Source organism: Hylobates moloch, unplaced genomic scaffold, assembly GCF_009828535.3.
Source record: "Hylobates moloch isolate HMO894 unplaced genomic scaffold, HMol_V3 SCAFFOLD_9, whole genome shotgun sequence".
Lineage (NCBI taxonomy): Eukaryota > Metazoa > Chordata > Mammalia > Primates > Hylobatidae > Hylobates > Hylobates moloch.
The window spans coordinates 112476592-112494660 of NW_026652284.1; the positions used below are offsets into that span (position 1 = coordinate 112476592).

Sequence of the window (18069 nt, forward strand, 5' to 3'; positions counted from 1 at the left end):
ATGCCGGAATCACCATAAATAGATGAGTAATGCATTGTACTGTGACACTGGGATGGCTACAATATCACTAGGTGATAGGAATTTTTCAGCTCCAGTATAATCTTAGGGGGCCATTGTCCTATATGCGGTCCCTTGTTGACTGATACATCATTATGTGGTGCATGACTGCATAAATTTGGGTATGGATATAGATATAGACAGAGATATCTTCAGCCCTGAACTGTCTCCTTAAATGCATACTTAAATACCTGCTGGATATTTCCACCAATTATTTCATATGCATTTGAAATTTAACACATAAAAAACCAAACTCGTGTTCTGCTTGCAAAACCTGACTCTTCCCCAATCTACCCTATCTCCAGGATACCCTCCCTCATTATGGTACTCAAAACACTTTGCAATAATCCTATTCTTCTTCTCCTCTCATATCTCACATTTACTCCATCAGTAAATTTTGTCATCTCTGCTCTTAAAATGTATCCAGATTTCTAACATTTCTCACTTCCTCCGCTGCTCTCACTTGGGTCCAAGCCTCTCTTGACTCTCATTGAACCAATTACTGCAAATTCAGTATTGCTCCTAACTAATCTCTTGTTCTCTGCTCTTGCCTCCTTCAGTGTATTCTCAATACAGCAGCCAGAGAAACTCTTTTTAACATAAATCAGATCTTGCTCTCTCTACTCAAAGCCTTGCAATGACTTCCCTCTTGATTCAAAGTAAAAACAAATAATCTCATAATGGCCCATGAGGGCCTTCGTGGCCTGACCCCTGATACTTCTCAAATCTCCTCTGTCATTGCTCTTCCTTCTGCTAACTCCCTTGCCCTGCACTGGCCTGAGGCAGACCTGCCCAGAACCAGAAGATAAACTGCTGGGAATATTTTCGTATCTGATGTGGGGACAGGACATGGGACAATTGGACTTTTCTCAAGGGAAACACCTTACATGTCTTCAGTGAGGAGAAGTCACTGGGACCTTGGTCAACTGGATGCCCATGCTCATTGTTGGAAGCTGAAATTATCAGAAACAAGAACAAGTTCCCAGAGTATCTGGGATGTAAGGCTATGAATGGGCTTTTGCTGCATTTGTGCAGATGAAAGAAATTTTTAGGCTTTTTCTCTGTCATACAGTCACCTGAGGCTTGAAGTGGGTAAGTTTTATTTGGATAGAAATATGCGGTTGCAGAGTGAGTTCACTTACCATAACCACAAAGTTGTCCATAGGCTTTTGTGATGCTAGACATGGATTTTGCAGCCAGATGGTTATGTTCTAGAAGAGCAGTCTACCCTGGTTCTCAGAGGCTATAGGCCATGTTTCCACAATGAATTGTGTCCGTGAGTACCATTTCCAGCTTGCCCAGGGTTAGCCATCTTTGTCCTTTGATTTACAGAGTAAATTGTGGCAACCAGGACGGGTTTTTGTTTATTTTTGTGTATGTCTGGTTTTCAAGTAGGCTTATTTGCCAGATGCTGATGGTATCCTTCCCTGTGTCCTTCCTCCCTACTTCTAAGTTCACCTGCAGTTCATAGATAATTCTCAGCATGCTGGCAGCTCTCCACCTTCATTGGCAGTGCTTCTGTTTCTCTATCTGAGACTTTTCTCCCCCTGTTTCATCTCTCCACTCTCTAAGTTGTGTTTTCTGGGAATGCTTTCTGAATAAACCACCTACACTCAACATCTCATCTCTATTTTTGTGGACGCCCAAATTAAGACAACTTGGTGTGTGGGCATGGGATGGAGTCAAAAGGTATCACTCACTGAACATTTTCTGTGTCCTAGATCCTTTGCTAAGTACTCTACTGACATCATTCCAGATAATGACCTTTCAAGATGGGTATAATTCTCCCCATTTTACGGATGCTTACCGTAAAAGGGTTAAGTAACCCTCTCAAGGTTCTTCTCTCTCACATGAAAAAACATTCCTTCCCACTGTACTGACAGTAGAGAGAGGCAAATTTATATAAGCTTTACTAATTTCCTCTCCCATCAACTCACAGTGTTTTTGATTCACCTATTCTTTCTTCAGCCCACATGGTCTGGGAAGTGAAGTTTCTCCAAAGGAAGTAACTTGAGACTCAGAGGTAGGTGGTCCTAGTTAAGTTCAAATTGTGACTCTTTCCCTTATTAGTGTCTGACCTTGAGCAGATTTACTTATGTTTCAGAGCCTCAATTTCCCCATGTATAAAATGGGAATTACAATGACTTAAAATTGTAGTGATTGAATAACACTTTAATTAGGCTGGGCATGGTGGCTCATGCCTGTAATCCCAGCACTTTGGGATGCCGAGGCAGGTGAGTCACTTTGAGACCAGCCTGGCCAACATGGTGAGACCCCGTCTCTACTAAAAATACAAAAACTAGCCTGGTGTGGTGATGTGCACCTGTAATCCCAGATACTTGGGAGGCTGAGGCAGGAGAATTGCTTGAACCTGGGAGGTGGAGGTTGCAGTGAGCCAAGATTGCACCACTGCACTCCAGCCTGGTTGACAGAGTGAGACTCTGTCTTAAAAATAAAATAAAATAAATAAAATAAAATAAAATAAGATAACATTTTAAAACACTTAAACCTGTGTAGTGGCTGGTACCAAGGAGGTGTTCAATTCCCATTGTGTTGTCTTTGTGGCTATGGGTTTTATTTTCTATTAGATTATTTTCTTCCCCTGGGTCTTTATGCCATCGATTACCTATTTTCTTTCTTTTGTCTTTATTCTTTCCCTCTCAACACTTCTTTTCTCACATTTTATAAATATATTCAAGCCTCCCCTATAATTCCCTCCTGTAACCGATAACAAACTCTCTTTACGTGTCATTGATTTCATCAACACTTGGACCTTCATTTTTCCTGCAGCTCTTTGCCTTTCTTTTAAAAGAGTTCCTCAACTTTACCTATATTACACAAATTCAGTGGGCTCTTTCCCATCCATATCCTGCGTTACCTCAACATCTTGGTATTACTCTATATGATGGCCACCCCCTCTCATTTCTCCCCCTTTTAATTCCATGACCCTCTCTTCATTTCTAGCTACATTGATCATGTTTCTTGAACGCTTCTTACATTTTCCTCTTCCTCTGCATACCTTTCAAGGCAGATCTTCCCCAAAGTTCATGCTTTTCCAAGCTTTCTTTTTTTATCACAGAGCCCCTTGGGTGGTGAGCTCACTCGTGCCATGATTTCATCCTAGTTACTTTTCTGTTTCCTAAAGCTATGTAGCAGTCTTTCTTCCTCCTTGGCTTTCTGTTGGGTTCAGACAACAGTAGGTACCAGTAGAGGATCAGAAGAGGGAAAGAGAGTGAGGTTGCAGTCTTCATTCCCTTAGCTCCCTCCCTGCTGGTTCACTACCAGATTGCTGTGTCCAATGCCCAAGGTCATAGTCCCTATCAAATGGCCCTCTCCATAAAGCTCCATCTGGGTTCTGGCCCTTGCAGGGCTGTTGCTAGCTTTGCAGGACTGTACCTTGCCAACTTGATTTAACTAAACTATGACCAAATCTTTGTAAGCAAACCCTTTATTAAAATCTCCTCCACTTACCTAGTATGTGTATGACTTTCTTATTTTTCCATCTGGATCTTAACTGAGACAACCACACATTATATAACCCCTGGAGAAGCATGCAGGAAAGGAACTTGGGTGAGAAAACTTAGGTAAATTAAATGAATATAAACATATTTATCCCCTGCTTAGCTAGCAAGGACTTTTATTCAAAATAAAATATTCTAATGGATTAGTAGCTAAGAATAAATGCTCTGGAATCAGACTTCCTGCTCTGAATCCTGGCTGTGCCATTTACTACCTATGCGACCCTGGACAAGTGACTAAATTCTCTATAGTTCAGTGTTCCTATCTATAAAGTAGAGATGATAATAGTTCTGAGTGCCAAGATTTATTGTGAAGAGTAAATGAGATGATTCACAGAGAATACTAAGTAAAATGTCTGACACATGTAAGTGCTCAGTAAATATTAGCTATTATTCTTATGTCTCACAGAATTGAGCTTGGGAGAGGCTGATAAAGGCTAGGTCCAGAGATTAAGCAATCACCCTTATTAGCTGGAGGGAGGTTTCTGAGCTCTAATATTTGCTTCATTAGTCCCTAAAGACAATACCAAGTTCATGCTAACTTTCAGAATGCCCTAGTTACCTAGTGTGGCAGACAGGTTTTAAGATGGTCTCAATTATATCTTGTGTAGTAATACCCTCCCCTTGAGCATAGGCAAAATCTGTGAATTGCTGTTAATCAATAAAATATGGCAAAGGTAATGGATTGTCAGTTTTATGATATGTTACACAAGATTGCAACTTTCATCTTGCCAGCAGACTCTCCCTTGCTCATTTTGATGAAGCAAGCTGCTATGTTGTGAGCTGACCTATGGAGAAGGCTACGTGACAAGGAACTGAGAGCAATCTCTGCCCAACAGCCAGCAAAAAACTGATGTCCTCAGTCTAACATCCCTCAAAGAACTGAATTGTTCCTAACGTGAGACTAGAAGTGGATTCTTCCCCAGTTGAGCCTCAGATGAGACCACAGCTCCAGCCAACACCTTGATTGAATCTTGTAAGACCCTAAAGCAGAGGACCTAGTTAAGCTGTTCTTGGATTCCTGGTCAGCAGAAACTATGAGATAATAAACTTGTATTGTTTTTAACCACTAAGTTTGTGGCAATATTTGTGTAGCAATAGATAACACACCTAAAATGTAGCACATCTACTCATTGTTTCATTCTTTAGCACTTACAGTCACCATGATAGTTTCTGAGGACAAAAATTAGTAAGACTCAGTGTCTATCCTCAGACAACTCACAGAATAGTGGTGGTAGTCACGGAAGTGATGAAGATAGACACTGAAACCACTGAGAAAATCATGAAAATACAAATACTATAGTAGATGTCTGTTTAGGATACATCAAGGAAAAAGGGAAGAATGGTTTGTTCTACCTGGAGGATGAAAGATTCAGGAAAGACTTTGGTGAGGAAATGATGTCTTATCTAGTCTTGTGAGTGAGTGTTTCATTGGCAAAAGAAACGACATGACCGAGATATAGCATTATTATAAAACTGGGTGTGTCTGGGGAGTTGCAGGCCTTCGTTTATGGAGTAGAACACAGAGCATATGTATCGTGGAGGGCGCACTGGTGAGGAGGTGAAGAATATGACACTGAGCTGGACAGGTAAGAGTGAGCGTGGCAAGTGGCTGATTGTTGAGGACTGTGTGTACTAAAGAAAAAATTTTTTTAAGTTAAATGTTAGGTGATGTTGAAGAGCCCTGAAATGTATAAACAGTAAAAGGACATGATTGGATTTCTGTTTCTTCAAGACCACTGTGTCACAAACACTGTAGAGGATGAAGTGGAAGGAAAGAGACCAGAGTCAAACAGACCATTATAGACCAGGAAGGGAGCAAGTGTGGCAAAAAGAGGACCCTCCTTGGAGAGAGTCACAAGGTAGAAACCATGGGATGTGCAGGTGAAGAAGGTGGGGAGTCAAGGTTGATGCTGAAGCCAGTGGCTTAGATGGCTATGTTGGCCGGTGCTGCAAGTCCCTGAAATGGGACCATGGGAGGGAGTGGAATTGTAGGGAGTGGAAGCAGGAGGGTAGGACATGAGTCCTTGTGGCGATGGCATTAGTTACCAATAAAAAAGACAGTATCATTCTTTCTCCTAATGAGAGGAACTGAGACCAGGCAGCTTGGAGAATCTTGTCAGTTTCTGGATATGAGAGAAATAGTTTCTTTGACAGGAAAACTTCAAAATTGAATTCTGAGAACTGTGATCAGGATGGGAGGCAGAAGTCAGAAGGGAGGGTGCAGTTTCAGACTGTGGATCTGGGAAGAGATTTCCTCACTGCAGAGTGATCTCCTTAACTTAAGGACAGAAAGTTCCAAAGAGCCCTAATATATTCAAGGCCTCATCTTCCTGGATCAGTCTCCTTCTCGCTTTCTGCATTCCAAGCACACTGCCTTCTTACTACACCTGGAATGCTCCCTGTTTACCCAGGGCATAAATCCCACTGAGTTGCTTGCCAGAGGCAATGGAGACCATAAGAACAAGAATGTAAAAATACAACTTTACTTTGAACAGAACTTCTAAACTAAGCCTGTTTCATGCCTCTTTGCACATCCTCTTCCCAGTGTCTGGCAGGCCTGTCTTCTCTACTTTCTTCTTCATTTTTGGCTTTGTGAAGTCATCCTTAAATATTCCATTCATACCTCATGCTCTGCATGAAGCGTTTTCTATACCTCTAATATGAGCCAGTACCATGCTTTGTGTTTCCACGGAACCCTTGATTATTTCATTCATCATGGTTCTCACAGAACTGAAACGATCTTAAGGCCAATACCACAGTAAATTGTAAAATACTGCATCTCCGATGCTTGGTATATGGTAGATATCCAATTAATATTTCTTAAATACATGTTTCTTGAAGTGAACTGAATAGAAGAAAAAAAAACAAGAATTCTAATCAATACCCAAATATTTAAGGAGACAGAGTTGGCAAACTGGCCTATGAAGGGATTATATTCACCAATGGTCCAATTGATAATAGAGAAATATTTAGGACATGTTCTTGTTTGCTGCATTTGAAATGTGTACCACTAGTAGATAACTCTTGCCAACACTTTATGCTATTAAACTGCTGCCACATATGTATTTGTAACTCCAATGACTCCCAGGGAACTTTCTGGTTCCCTTATTTTATTCCCTGTGCAACAACTACACTTGGGTTAGACGTAGTCATCACTCAGTACTAACAAGGAAATCTATAGGATCAATCATAGCATTCTTGTGGTGAGCAAAGTTATATATTCAACACATTTCTTCATGCTGGGCATTCATGAAGACTACATTTCCCAGCCTCCCTTGCAGATTGCCCCATACCATGTGACTGAGTTTAAGCAATGAGTTTGTGAGTGGGAATGATGAGTCACTTTGAGTCCAAGGCAGGAAGAGGTGGGTATGGCTTTTCTAGATCCTCTCCTCCTGGCAATGTGGCTAGAAGTGAAGGACTCCAGCTCTTCAGTAGCCCAAATCTTTGCATCACTCTTTGAAACTCAGACCATCTCCACTGGACTGTGATTTGAGCAAGAAATAAATCTTTGTTGCATTAGGCCATTGATATTTAGAGCTTTTCCGTTAGCAACAGTGTTATTTATGATAAATAATACAATCTCATAAAAGTTGTTTTGAAGCAAATAACATTCCTCCACATAATCACTGAAATGTCTATTTATTAATAAGTGGTGCAGTATTTATTTAAGATAGAACATAAAAAATCAGGTAAGAATTATTTGCATAATATATATGGAAATCAACCTATTAAAGTTGTTCAAATATTGGACAGAGCCAGAATATAAATTACACATACAGTTTAAAAATTACAGGAAATCATATTATAAAGAGCACTAAAGGCCACTTGTGGAATAGTTGTGTTCCCCTGTAAGCCAGAATGTGAAGAAAGCCTACTCGTAGCACAGAGACAAACCCAGGGAGCAAGGCACCAGAATTCTATGCCATGAAAAGGGGTTAAAAAATACAATCCAAAATCAAATATAATGGATTCATAATGGATTCATGTCGCTGGGAACCTCCATTTGTTATTCAAAGACTGGTGTTTTCCATCACTGCTACATTAGAAAAAGCAGGAAAAAAAATAGCCATATCCTATCTGAAGCAAGGCAGAGATCATTTTTCTCTTTAAAACAAGGAAGGACTGACAAATCTGATGAAGTCCACCTGTCTTTCTAAGTTAATTTTTCAGGATGGGACACAGCTGACTTCACCTCTCCAACAGCGAATCTCAGATTCTTGGCAAAATGGCTGCCCCGAATCTTGCAACTTGGCCACCACCTGGACTCTTAAACCTCAGGGGAACTACGGGGGTGGGAACTGCCCCCTCCTTGGAAAAGTATTCAGAGGGGTATAGAAGGGCCCAATTACCAGATCAGGTTGGCTTCCATGGGAAACCTTGATCTTTTAATACTGAGAAAGAGAGACACAACTGTTCTGAGCTTTTGGCCTCCCACAGAATGTTTTTATAGACTCACCTGTTGCTGCAGAATTTCAGAGCTCAGAAATAAAGGTACAGTCTAGAGACAAAAGACCAGAGTCAGCAGAGACGTGGAGATATTTGAACTTGTTTGGTTAAAAACAATGACAGGAGCTCCTTCGGGGCAGATAACAAGGGGCACTTGTGGATGATCTGCAGCCACACCAAGCCCCGAGAGCTAATGGATTCCAAGGTGAACCAGGTGAATAATTTATGAGGCATTATTTTCTGCCACTGACAGCTGGATTGTGAAGCCACTCAAAGGGCCTGCTGAACAGACAAGAGGAACAGCTGAGCCAGGCATCACTCTACTCTCCAGGGAACTCATGGGTCTGTGATCATTTTACTGTAAAGCTGAGTGAACGTAGAAGGCCGAAGCATTGTGGAGGAGCTAGGGCCTGATTTGAGAGGAAGAAGGTGGAGGGAGAATGAGCTTTCCAGGTACACGGGCTTTGGTTAAATATGCAGCTCTACTTCTTACAATGTGTGACCTTTGACAAGGTCTTGTCTTCAGTTTCCTCATCTATAAGATGGAGACAATAACATCTCCCTCATGGGGTTGTGATGAGGATTGCATGAACTTTAGAGAGAGCTATCATGTCACAGGCAACTCATAAGGAGCGCTTAGGATAAGTTTCTCTCCCCTTCCCTGACCTCGCTTTTGTGGGCAGAGGAAGAGAAGGGAACGTTAAAATAAAATATGCTCTCATTTTGTATTACTCTTAGATATCAAATTGCAGTCCATTCGACAAGTCTAAGAGGAATTACAAATACATTCCTGAGCACTGAGCTGGGCTTTTGACTACCTAATTGTAAGCCATTCTCAAGTTATTCTTATATGCAGCCCATTTTTGGCTGTGTCAAGGAAATTCATTATTTCCGTTGAAGCTTATTTTAAGCCCATAACAGTGCTATCTGGAGGATGAAGGCTTAGGTAGAATGACAATCTTTAAAATTACTGGGCCAACTATTGTTGTTCTAGAACTTGACCATCCTTCTTTCTGAATATCTCTTAGGAGCTTTCACTTCAGCCTGACTCAGGAGAACTGAAACATCCTACCACAGGGATTCACAAGGACTGCTGGGGAGCCCTACCAAATTCTGGCAGATTTATCCCGAGAACAATGTAAGTGGAAACTAACAATGAAGATGTCCTTTTGAGCCAACAGAGGCCTGTTTACTTCCTAAAATAATCTCCTAGTTACATAACCATAAGATGTCCTAAGTTGAGTCCTGTTTGCTTCTTTGTAGCTTTTGGTGAAGGCCCTAGAGTATCTGCTTATGGCCTGACAACATGGGGATTCTCTGGGACAAGGCAAGAGGACCCAAGCTGTGCTCAAATAAGACCCAGAGATCCCAGTGCAAAGGGACACCTTTGGTAAAACTGGCCACTTTGGGTCTTATAGATCCCAAAAGAAATCATGCCTGACTTCCTAAAATCAAAACCATAGAGATTTATCAAGGAGAAACCCTGTTTAATTGGCCTGTAGATGAGGATGCAGCCTAAGGCATGACTCTGGAGCTGAACGAGTCCAAGTGATGGGCCAAAAATGTGAATCAGTCCAAACATGGCAGGACCAAGAAGGTACAAGGTAGGAGAGGGCAAAGCGGGGGAGGGCAGAGAGGTGGAGGGGAGGAGTCCCTGCATGGCCATGGGATTGTTCTTCTTCATTCCCTTTCTCAACTGCACCCAGCAGCAGTGGTTTTTACTAGGCCTTTTGGAGACAGCAGGAATCTGGGAGAGAGAGCATCATCATCTTTCACAGCATGGAAACATCAATCTTATTCCAGAGAAGGGAAGAAGTCCCTAAAGGTATGTCTGGTTTAACAGTTTCTCAAGTGGGCCAGGAAGTTCTTATTAATGTTCTGGGCTCAACAGTGATGCTTAGATTTCACTTGCTATATTACTTTTAGTTTTGTCTCTAACATCTGAAGCAAGGATCAGAAGACCTGAGTTCCATATGTGACTCAATCACTTCTTCAATCACTGAGGGATGTGGTGTGATGTTCTTTGCTCTGAGCTTCTGCTTGTTGATCTAAAAAGACAGGTGATTGTTCTGGGTGATCAAAATCTCTTCTTGCTCTGTGTATCTTAGAATCCATGAAATTATGTCTCCTTGCATCTATGATAACAAATCAAAATACGAATCACAATTTTCTTACAGGGTCGCTGAGGTTAAAGCCATGAAAGCCTGGGAACAAATCTCCCCAGGGAAGGTTTAAGCAAGCATTAACTCTTTCTTCTGCAAGTTCCCCCATTCATTGCTAGGGTGTTTTCTGATAGCCACCATGCACAGTTGACTTCCCTTGGGAAATCCTGAGTCCTTTATTCTTGCTATTTGGCTTTATCTCCTACACCTCATCCAGATGGCACAACATCTGGTACTATACGTCCAATGGAATTGCCACAACTCAGCCACTGAGATCCAACATTCCTGCCTCTCTTCATTCCAATATTCCTTCTCTTCTTTATTATAGACAACAGTAAGCATTTTTATTTACAGAGATGTACTTATTTAAAAAGCAATTGTGAAAGTATTTGATTTAATAATTAGGATTATATCTCCACCATTCTTTTTTCTGAAAAAAAAATTTTGGTGTAAATTTAGAGTTCATAAGCAACATCAAAGATTGAGACAATGAAGTCCATGCATACCATAAAAATAACATAAATAACAGTCCCTAGTATGCATCAGTCATTGTACTAGGGGCTTTGTGTGTACATTGATTGTCTCACTTGAAAATCAAAACATGGCAGAAGAGTCAAATGCTTTTGAATGTGCTGAAACTCAAATTTTCTTCCAGGTCAACTCTATATGCTTCCTGTCTCTTTTACACTGCCATTACTGGCTTCTAAAACCACTAAAGCTATGCAGATAGCCTGGTCCTAACATGTTCTAAACTGGGCATTAGTGAGGGGCTGCCTGCTGGCTTGTTTAGGGGCCAGTTGGCTCAGTTTGGAATGGTATAATATCAGCAACAATAGCGTTGGGTTGATTTGAATATAAACAACTTAGACTTAAAAAGTTCATCCTGAAAAACAAGCCTTCGAGGACAAGTGAGGACATGAAGCAAATTCCTAAGGATGCCTGGGGTTCAGGAAGCAAAGAAGAATCTTTGGTTATTCATGAAAACCAAATACCAGCTATGTGGCATCTTCTGGGGAAGGACAGGGGTGGGAGAATCCTGGGGTGTGTTTGGCAGCACTGTCCAAAGTACAGTTGACTTCTTAGGCTGCTGAACAAATTTCTTCTCTTGCCCCAGGAGAATTTGATCTGCAGGTTCCCATAAGTAGAGTAACATCTTTCTCTTGAAATAGGTGCTGTGTCATAGTCTGTATCATAAGCTTCTCTTGGTCAACATGATGAAATGAAAGCAGCTCAGCTCCTTGACCGGTATCAATCTTAGTAGGGATTAGGAGACAAGAAGAAAGCTGGTTTCTCCAACAATCTTCCTCAGATTCCCTAGAATCCCCTTTTTTTGCACAGCTTCTCTGGAGCTATGAAGTTCAGAGCATTGAATCCAAACTCGAAGTCCCCATTCAACCCACTCAAACTTGACTGGGCTGATTGGATCATTGCCATTTTGATGTAGAATCTTTGCTCTCATTTTCATGTTCAATTTTCTATAGTTTCCAAGCTAGGAAGCATTTCTGTCTGTATGGAGTTGTTTGCAGGGATGAAATCAGGTATTTTATTTTACTGGTAGACATAGTTTGAAGGGACCTCTGATATTTGAGACCTCTAGATTCCCAGCATTTTGATGGCAGAAACTGGTTTTCTTATCTTTGAATTTCCAGTGCACTGCACAGTTCTGGGCATATATTGGTGCTTAGTAAACCTTGTTAAATGAATAAACAAATGACTTTTTCTTTATTACACCCCCATTTCAGTAGCATGGAATTATGAGAATGATTTTGCCAAATTATGAGTAGGTCCTTTTATATTAGGTTTTTCTACAGGAAATTATTCTTTTAAACTGCAGTGTCTAGGAATTACCTTGCACGAAATAGACACAGGATGCATAATTGTTGATTAATTAGTTCATTTTTAACCCATACACCTTGGGGTTATCTAGTTATGTTTTCATGAAAACTAGGGCTTTGTAATATCAATGCCATGTCTAATAAGCCTAAATTCCCAGTTCTAAAAACAAAGTTATTCAATAGCACTTTCTCGATTTGATGTGTTTTTCTTTTCCTGAAATAATTTTTCTCTTAAGCTTTTGATATTTGCTTTTGTGCTGACATTTGATAGTCAAAACTCAAACTTGATCTCAAGTACTTCTTTCTCAGCTCAATAGGATCATGTTTCACCTAACATTTGTGAAGTTGATTTATCTCATTCATTTTGATCTTGCTAAAATATGACCTTTAAAATTTTTCATGTCACATTGTGACCCAGAAAGACCAAATACATACATGAGATCATAGTTTTACCTGATAATATCATTCCTAGTTTGATGATGGAATTAATTTGTCGATATTTCATGGAGTCCTGCTGAAACAACTGCAATTTCTTGGGCAAGTTTCAGAACGACTAGTATATCTGTGGTCATATCATCTTGGGTCACGCTGTTAACCATTTCCATTGGATTATCATGCTGTTCCTTTGTCTGACAAAAGGATCTTTGTGAAAGCACACACTGTTTCTTCTCATAACTCACATTCAATTCCAGACCCTAAATTTCTGCTTGCTCACTGTGAGCCATGTTGTTGAGATTGTCTATGCGTAGGCAACTTGAGCAGGTTTGGTTTGCCTTTCTGGAATATAGTTTTTGGGGAACAAAAGGAGAATATCAAAGCAGAGTTATTCCAGAAGATCATTTTTCTCTTTTCCTTTCTGTTTTCTTAAATGGGAAAAAAACAGCTCTTAAGGTTCTTATTATTTATTCATTCATAAAACATTCATTTTGTCTATGTCTATACTGATAAAGACAACTTACTAGATGTTAGATGATCAATACTTCCCTACTACTATCAATACAAACCCAATCTCTGCTGTCCTGGTCTTATGATCCAGCAGGGAAGCTAGACTGCCTGCCTATGGTTTAGGAAATAATACAAGCCCCAATCCTTTCTAGGTTATTAAAAGAACCTAAGGTAGTTCCTCCAATTTTGGATCAATGGTAAATACTTTAAGCTAGAACTCCATTGAGTTGCTGGAAAATGCATCTATTTGTAAAATACTTAAGATAGTAAGCTCTTCAAGAATATTAATAAGTTAAAAAAATTAATTGGTGCATATGTGGAGAGTATGACTCACTCTCCTTTATTGTTGGTTTCCAGTAACTCGTGTACATAAAGAAGAGCATAGTAACATGTTGGATGTTAAGCAGGCGATCATCTCAAGTGAAAGATTCCAGGAAGATCAGGATTCAATAATCAAGCCCTCAGGAAGGGGCATAGGGTTTCTTAGGTTGTAATCCCCAGTGGCACTTTCAGCCATACTGAAGGAGTGGGGAAGAGGCCCAAATAACCCATGCCCTTTATCCTTCAGATTGCCAGCACGTCAAATGGAAACCCATAGGGGACGGGCTTCATGTCTGATGCATTGAGCATTCTGGTGTATTTCCTATCTCAGACTTCAAGGTCTACACCCATCCATTTGTAGGGCTCTCCATAAAAAACACCCTTCTGCCACTCACAATGTCTGCCCTTGGCCTGGGACTTCGGGCTTTGGTTCTAAGTTCCTAAAGTCAGGGGTCAAGCTCTAATCATTACTGTATTCTGAGCTTTTCGTACAGTAACCGTTGACATGTGAGTTGAAAGGAACCTATCTCTGAGGAAGTGATTCCTGTCTCCAACATAGTGCCAAACTCTTGTATTAGGAAATGATGAAGCCATCAACCAAACGTCTGCCATAGCTACTGTGGCTCTTGACAAGACTGTGAGGGAGAATAGCGGTGTCAGCTGCATACAGACATTTGTTTAGGTCATCTGGATTATCTTGATTGTCACTATGGCAACTATCCACAATCAGTGCCTAGGTGTGTGAGAAGAGTGATACAATAATACTGTGGTGTGGTCATTTAGCTAATTCAGTCTAAGCCTAACAGAAACCTTTTCCATCAAAGTTTTTCAGAGCATAACACCATCTCATAAGAGGCCAGAGGATGGCTTGTGCTTAATATCACACCTGTACAGTAGGGCAGTGCTTCCCAGGCTCTCTGCTTACATTTTAGCTTGTCCTACGGTTACATATGGTTTTAGTATTTTCATTTTAAAAATCTGGGTTGGCTCCACAAATTTGGAAAAGTAAAATTGGATGGTTCTGGAAATTTTGCCTGTTTACACATCCGTAAATGTAGTTTGCTTGTATTATTTTTTTCCAGATCTAAAATGCATTGCATCAAGCAAGCATGTTTTGCAATAAAAGTGGAAATCCCTCTCTTGCTGGATAAATTGAGTGCTTTCCACGTGACACAAAGTCATATATCTTGACACAATCTCTAGGATGCATTATATAAATGGAAGAGTGGTGTGGTGAGGGGAAACAAGGGCAGGGAGAGTGAGCAGACCTGACTTTTGAGTCCTGGTTCTCCATGGGACAACTGAGTGACTCTGGGTGTGTCACATTACCTAAGCCTAAGATTCTTCATTTATAAAAGGAAGTCCTTGGACTAGATAATTTCTGTGTGCCTTCTTGACTTTAATTTCTATTTTAGATGGATATTTTGTCCTTCAGTATCATGGGAAGAAATGGGAGTTGGAACTTCATTTTAAAGGCACTGAACTTAGCTCCTGCCCAGAGGGGCACTTCACTTCTGATAAATTCCACTGTCCTTGGCTACATAAATTGGAAACTATTTTAACTTTGTGTGTGTGTGTGTGTGTGTGTGTGTGTGTGTGTGTGTGTGTGTGTGTGTGCATGTTTTCTCCCTGCCAATTCATAACTCATCAGAAATGCTACACTTGGGATTACCACCACTTTTTACAGATAAGGAAACTGAGGCATGATACTAAATAACATCAGGCCAAGTGAGGTCTTTTGGAGAGCTTTTAAAAGGTTTTGCCTTAAATATTTGTTTAAATTCTTTGTTTTAGAGACACAATGACTATCTCATTCCTTTCCTAATGTTAGCTCAGTAGGCAGCCCCACTGATACACAATGTGGTTTTGTTGAGAAAATTATTTCTTTGCTTTCAAAAACAGTTAATCGCTGGAGTGTTTTACACAAGAGGGCAGTGATCCTAGAAATAACTTAAACTACTTTCTCTGCTTACCAAACCAAAACCCAAACCAGCCAACCAAACCGACAAATAGCATGGCTCATCAGTAATTTCTCCCTGTACTGGTCCAATCATGATTAAAAGTAAGAACAGCAGATAAATGTGTATCCTAGAAGAGATTAGCGGAACCATTTATATAGTGTAAAGTCATGCAAACCATGCTGAAAAGGAAGCACTTTGTTGTGGTGACATGGGGAGGAAGAGGCTGTGGGAAGCCTCTGCCTGGGTGGGGCCACCACGCACACGCATGCATTTGATGCAGCCATTGGTGTCCCCGCTGGTAAGCGTTGGGTGTGAGAGTAAGTGAACTATACAAAGTCTGTCTACATTACAAGGAGGGGTCAGCCAGTGACCTCTTTTAAATGGGCTTGTTGGAAGGGGTCCATACTGAATCAGAAATCCCATCCCCTGTGGACGACAGAGGCATGGAGCCGCTGGGCGTGAAGGGGTCCGTGTCTGTGTCCGTCTCACCCTCGGCGAGGTACCGCTTCTCCCTCATCCAGCTCGACCCCCCATTGGGGCCAAACACATAATCATCTCTGTCCTGGGAGATGCTGAAGCCACTTGGAGACCTCTCCAGCTCCTCGTGGTTGACCGACATCAGGGACAGAGGTGTGTCGCTGTCTCGCGTGATGCTACGTCTCTGCCGGGGGGAGATTCGGTCCGAGTAGGGGCCCTGCAGGTCAGCCTGGGAGTGGCAGCTCACTCGGGAGTCGAGAAGAGTCAAGATAGGCAGGACCGTGGGCCTCTCCACATACGTTGTTGCCGAGGAAGGAGGAGTTGCCTGAACCTTTCCAGAACTGGGTCCCCCTCGGGGCAGGTTCACAGGGTCATGTGCAAAAAACCCATAGGGGCTGACTTTGTCAATGGGCACCTGGTGGAAGCTGTAGGGTGGTTCCGGGGGGCCTGTCTCAGAATAGTTGCAGATGATGGTTTTCAAATCGGAATACCTGTTGTCCTCCTTCTTCTCTGCTTCAGCTGGCGAGGAGGTGCCCTTGGTTGGGTAATACTCCGTGACCTGCACCTGCAACCGTTCCATGTGTTGCATGTGCATATCCACGAGGAAGTCCAGCTTCTTCCCCATGTCCTGAACCTGGAAAATCAAAGGAGCTGTGAATTACCACTTTCTCTGAGGGTGGGGATCATTGCTATTGGTTGGGAGGAAATATTCTTTTTTTTTTTTTTTTTTTTTTTTTTTTGAGATGGAGTGTCTCAGTCTGTCGCCCAGGCTGGAGTGCAGTGGCGCAATCTGGGCTCACTGCAACTTCCGCCTCCCGGGTTCAAGCAGTTCTCTGCCTCAACCTCCCAAGTAGCTGGGATTACAGGCACCTGCCACCATGCCAGGCTAATGTTTGTATTATTAGTAGAGATGGGGTTTCACCATCTTGGCTAGGCTGGTCTTGAACTGACCTCGTGATCCACCGTTAATAATTTATTTTGTGCCTCCTACTTGCAAGCCTTGCACACCAGGTAGTAGTGTTAATCTAGAGAAAACCTAGGCAAGGTCTTCTAGGAAGCAAAGGTGGAAAGCAGAGAGATGCTTTGAAGTGTTACAGGCCTGCTGTGTCCCCTAGAGGAGGAAGTGGCCTTGCTAATGTTGTCTGGGTCAAGGAGCAAGAGTTCTCAATTTAGGAACATTTCCTTAGACAGAAGCACGTGGACTGTTAGTGATTTAAGCCCTAAAAACACAAGGGCAGTGGTTGGCAAGAACTGAGCTTCTCAGAACTGAAGACCCTACCTAGCAGCTTGCTCTTGCCTGCCTAAATTGGTACCTTACTTGAACTTTTGTGAATGAATATACACGAGTGTGTGTGCAGACGGATGTGATGTTCTTGCTTTGACAATTCACGACTCACCAGGAAACACTGTCGTCAGGTGTATCATCCCATTTTACAGGTGAGGATATGAGCACCATGATCAGCAGATGCCAGGATGGCATCTGAGCCTCAATAATAACTGACCCTTTTAGAAAAGTTACAATCTGACTCTGTCTTAGGCACTTTATTGACTTATGTGAATTTTATGACAATCCCCCAAGATGGATACCATTATTATCTCTATTTCACAGGCAAGAGAACAGACACTGAGAAATAAAGAGTGGAAATTATAAATTAAAATTTAAAATGAAAACAAAATTCTTGATATAACAAACAGGAATAATTCAGATTTGCTTCTACCTCTCCTGCACGGGTCCCATTTAGGGTTTTAAATAAAACGAAAGGATTAATATGATCCTTGAAAAACTGGCAGTACCATTTATCTAGAGTTAAAGGTATCTAGAGTTAAAGGTAGATAAAGGTAGATAAACTACCATTATCTGCCTAATGTAGAGTTAGACAGATGATGCTAGATTATGAGCTCTTTGCTGTGAAAGCAAGAGTGGGCTGCATGGTGCTGTGAGTGAGCGGGTTTCTCTTTCCACCTTGAATGGATCTCACCTGCAGCCTGCCCTCCTCCCAGCCTCTTCACACAGGCCACCCACTGCCTGGACATTGAGAAAAGGAGGACACACAACATGCAGTGGCAGGTCACTAACATTTCCTAAGGGGTCAACATGAAATGCATGATAATTGTAGCTACTATCAAGTGTTCACTGTGTGCCCACTAATATTATGGGTAATTTTCATGTATCAACTCAGTCCTCACAGCAACCTAATAGGGTATTATAATCCCCATACTACAGATGAGGAAAACTGAGGCTCAGAACAATTAATTAACTTGCATGTGATCACTCAGTAAATGCTGAATCAGTGATTTGATTTCCATATCTTTTTTGAATGGTAGGTAGTAGTACTCGAGT

The 18069-nt window shown here is 41.5% G+C and overlaps 1 protein-coding gene across 4 annotated transcripts in view; it reads right to left on the bottom strand.

The window, feature by feature from the left end:
• Positions 1-7201: 7201 nt before the first annotated feature.
• Positions 7202-18069, bottom strand: part of KCNQ3 (potassium voltage-gated channel subfamily Q member 3) — a 349042-nt gene continuing 338174 nt past the window's right edge. For all 4 annotated transcript variants that reach the window (XM_032760454.1, XM_058444224.1, XM_058444223.1 and 1 more), the window contains one exon: positions 7202-16362. In XM_032760454.1, the coding sequence (XP_032616345.1) occupies positions 15628-16362 (735 nt within the window). In that variant the 3' untranslated portion in view covers positions 7202-15627. The remainder of the gene's footprint in view (positions 16363-18069) is intronic.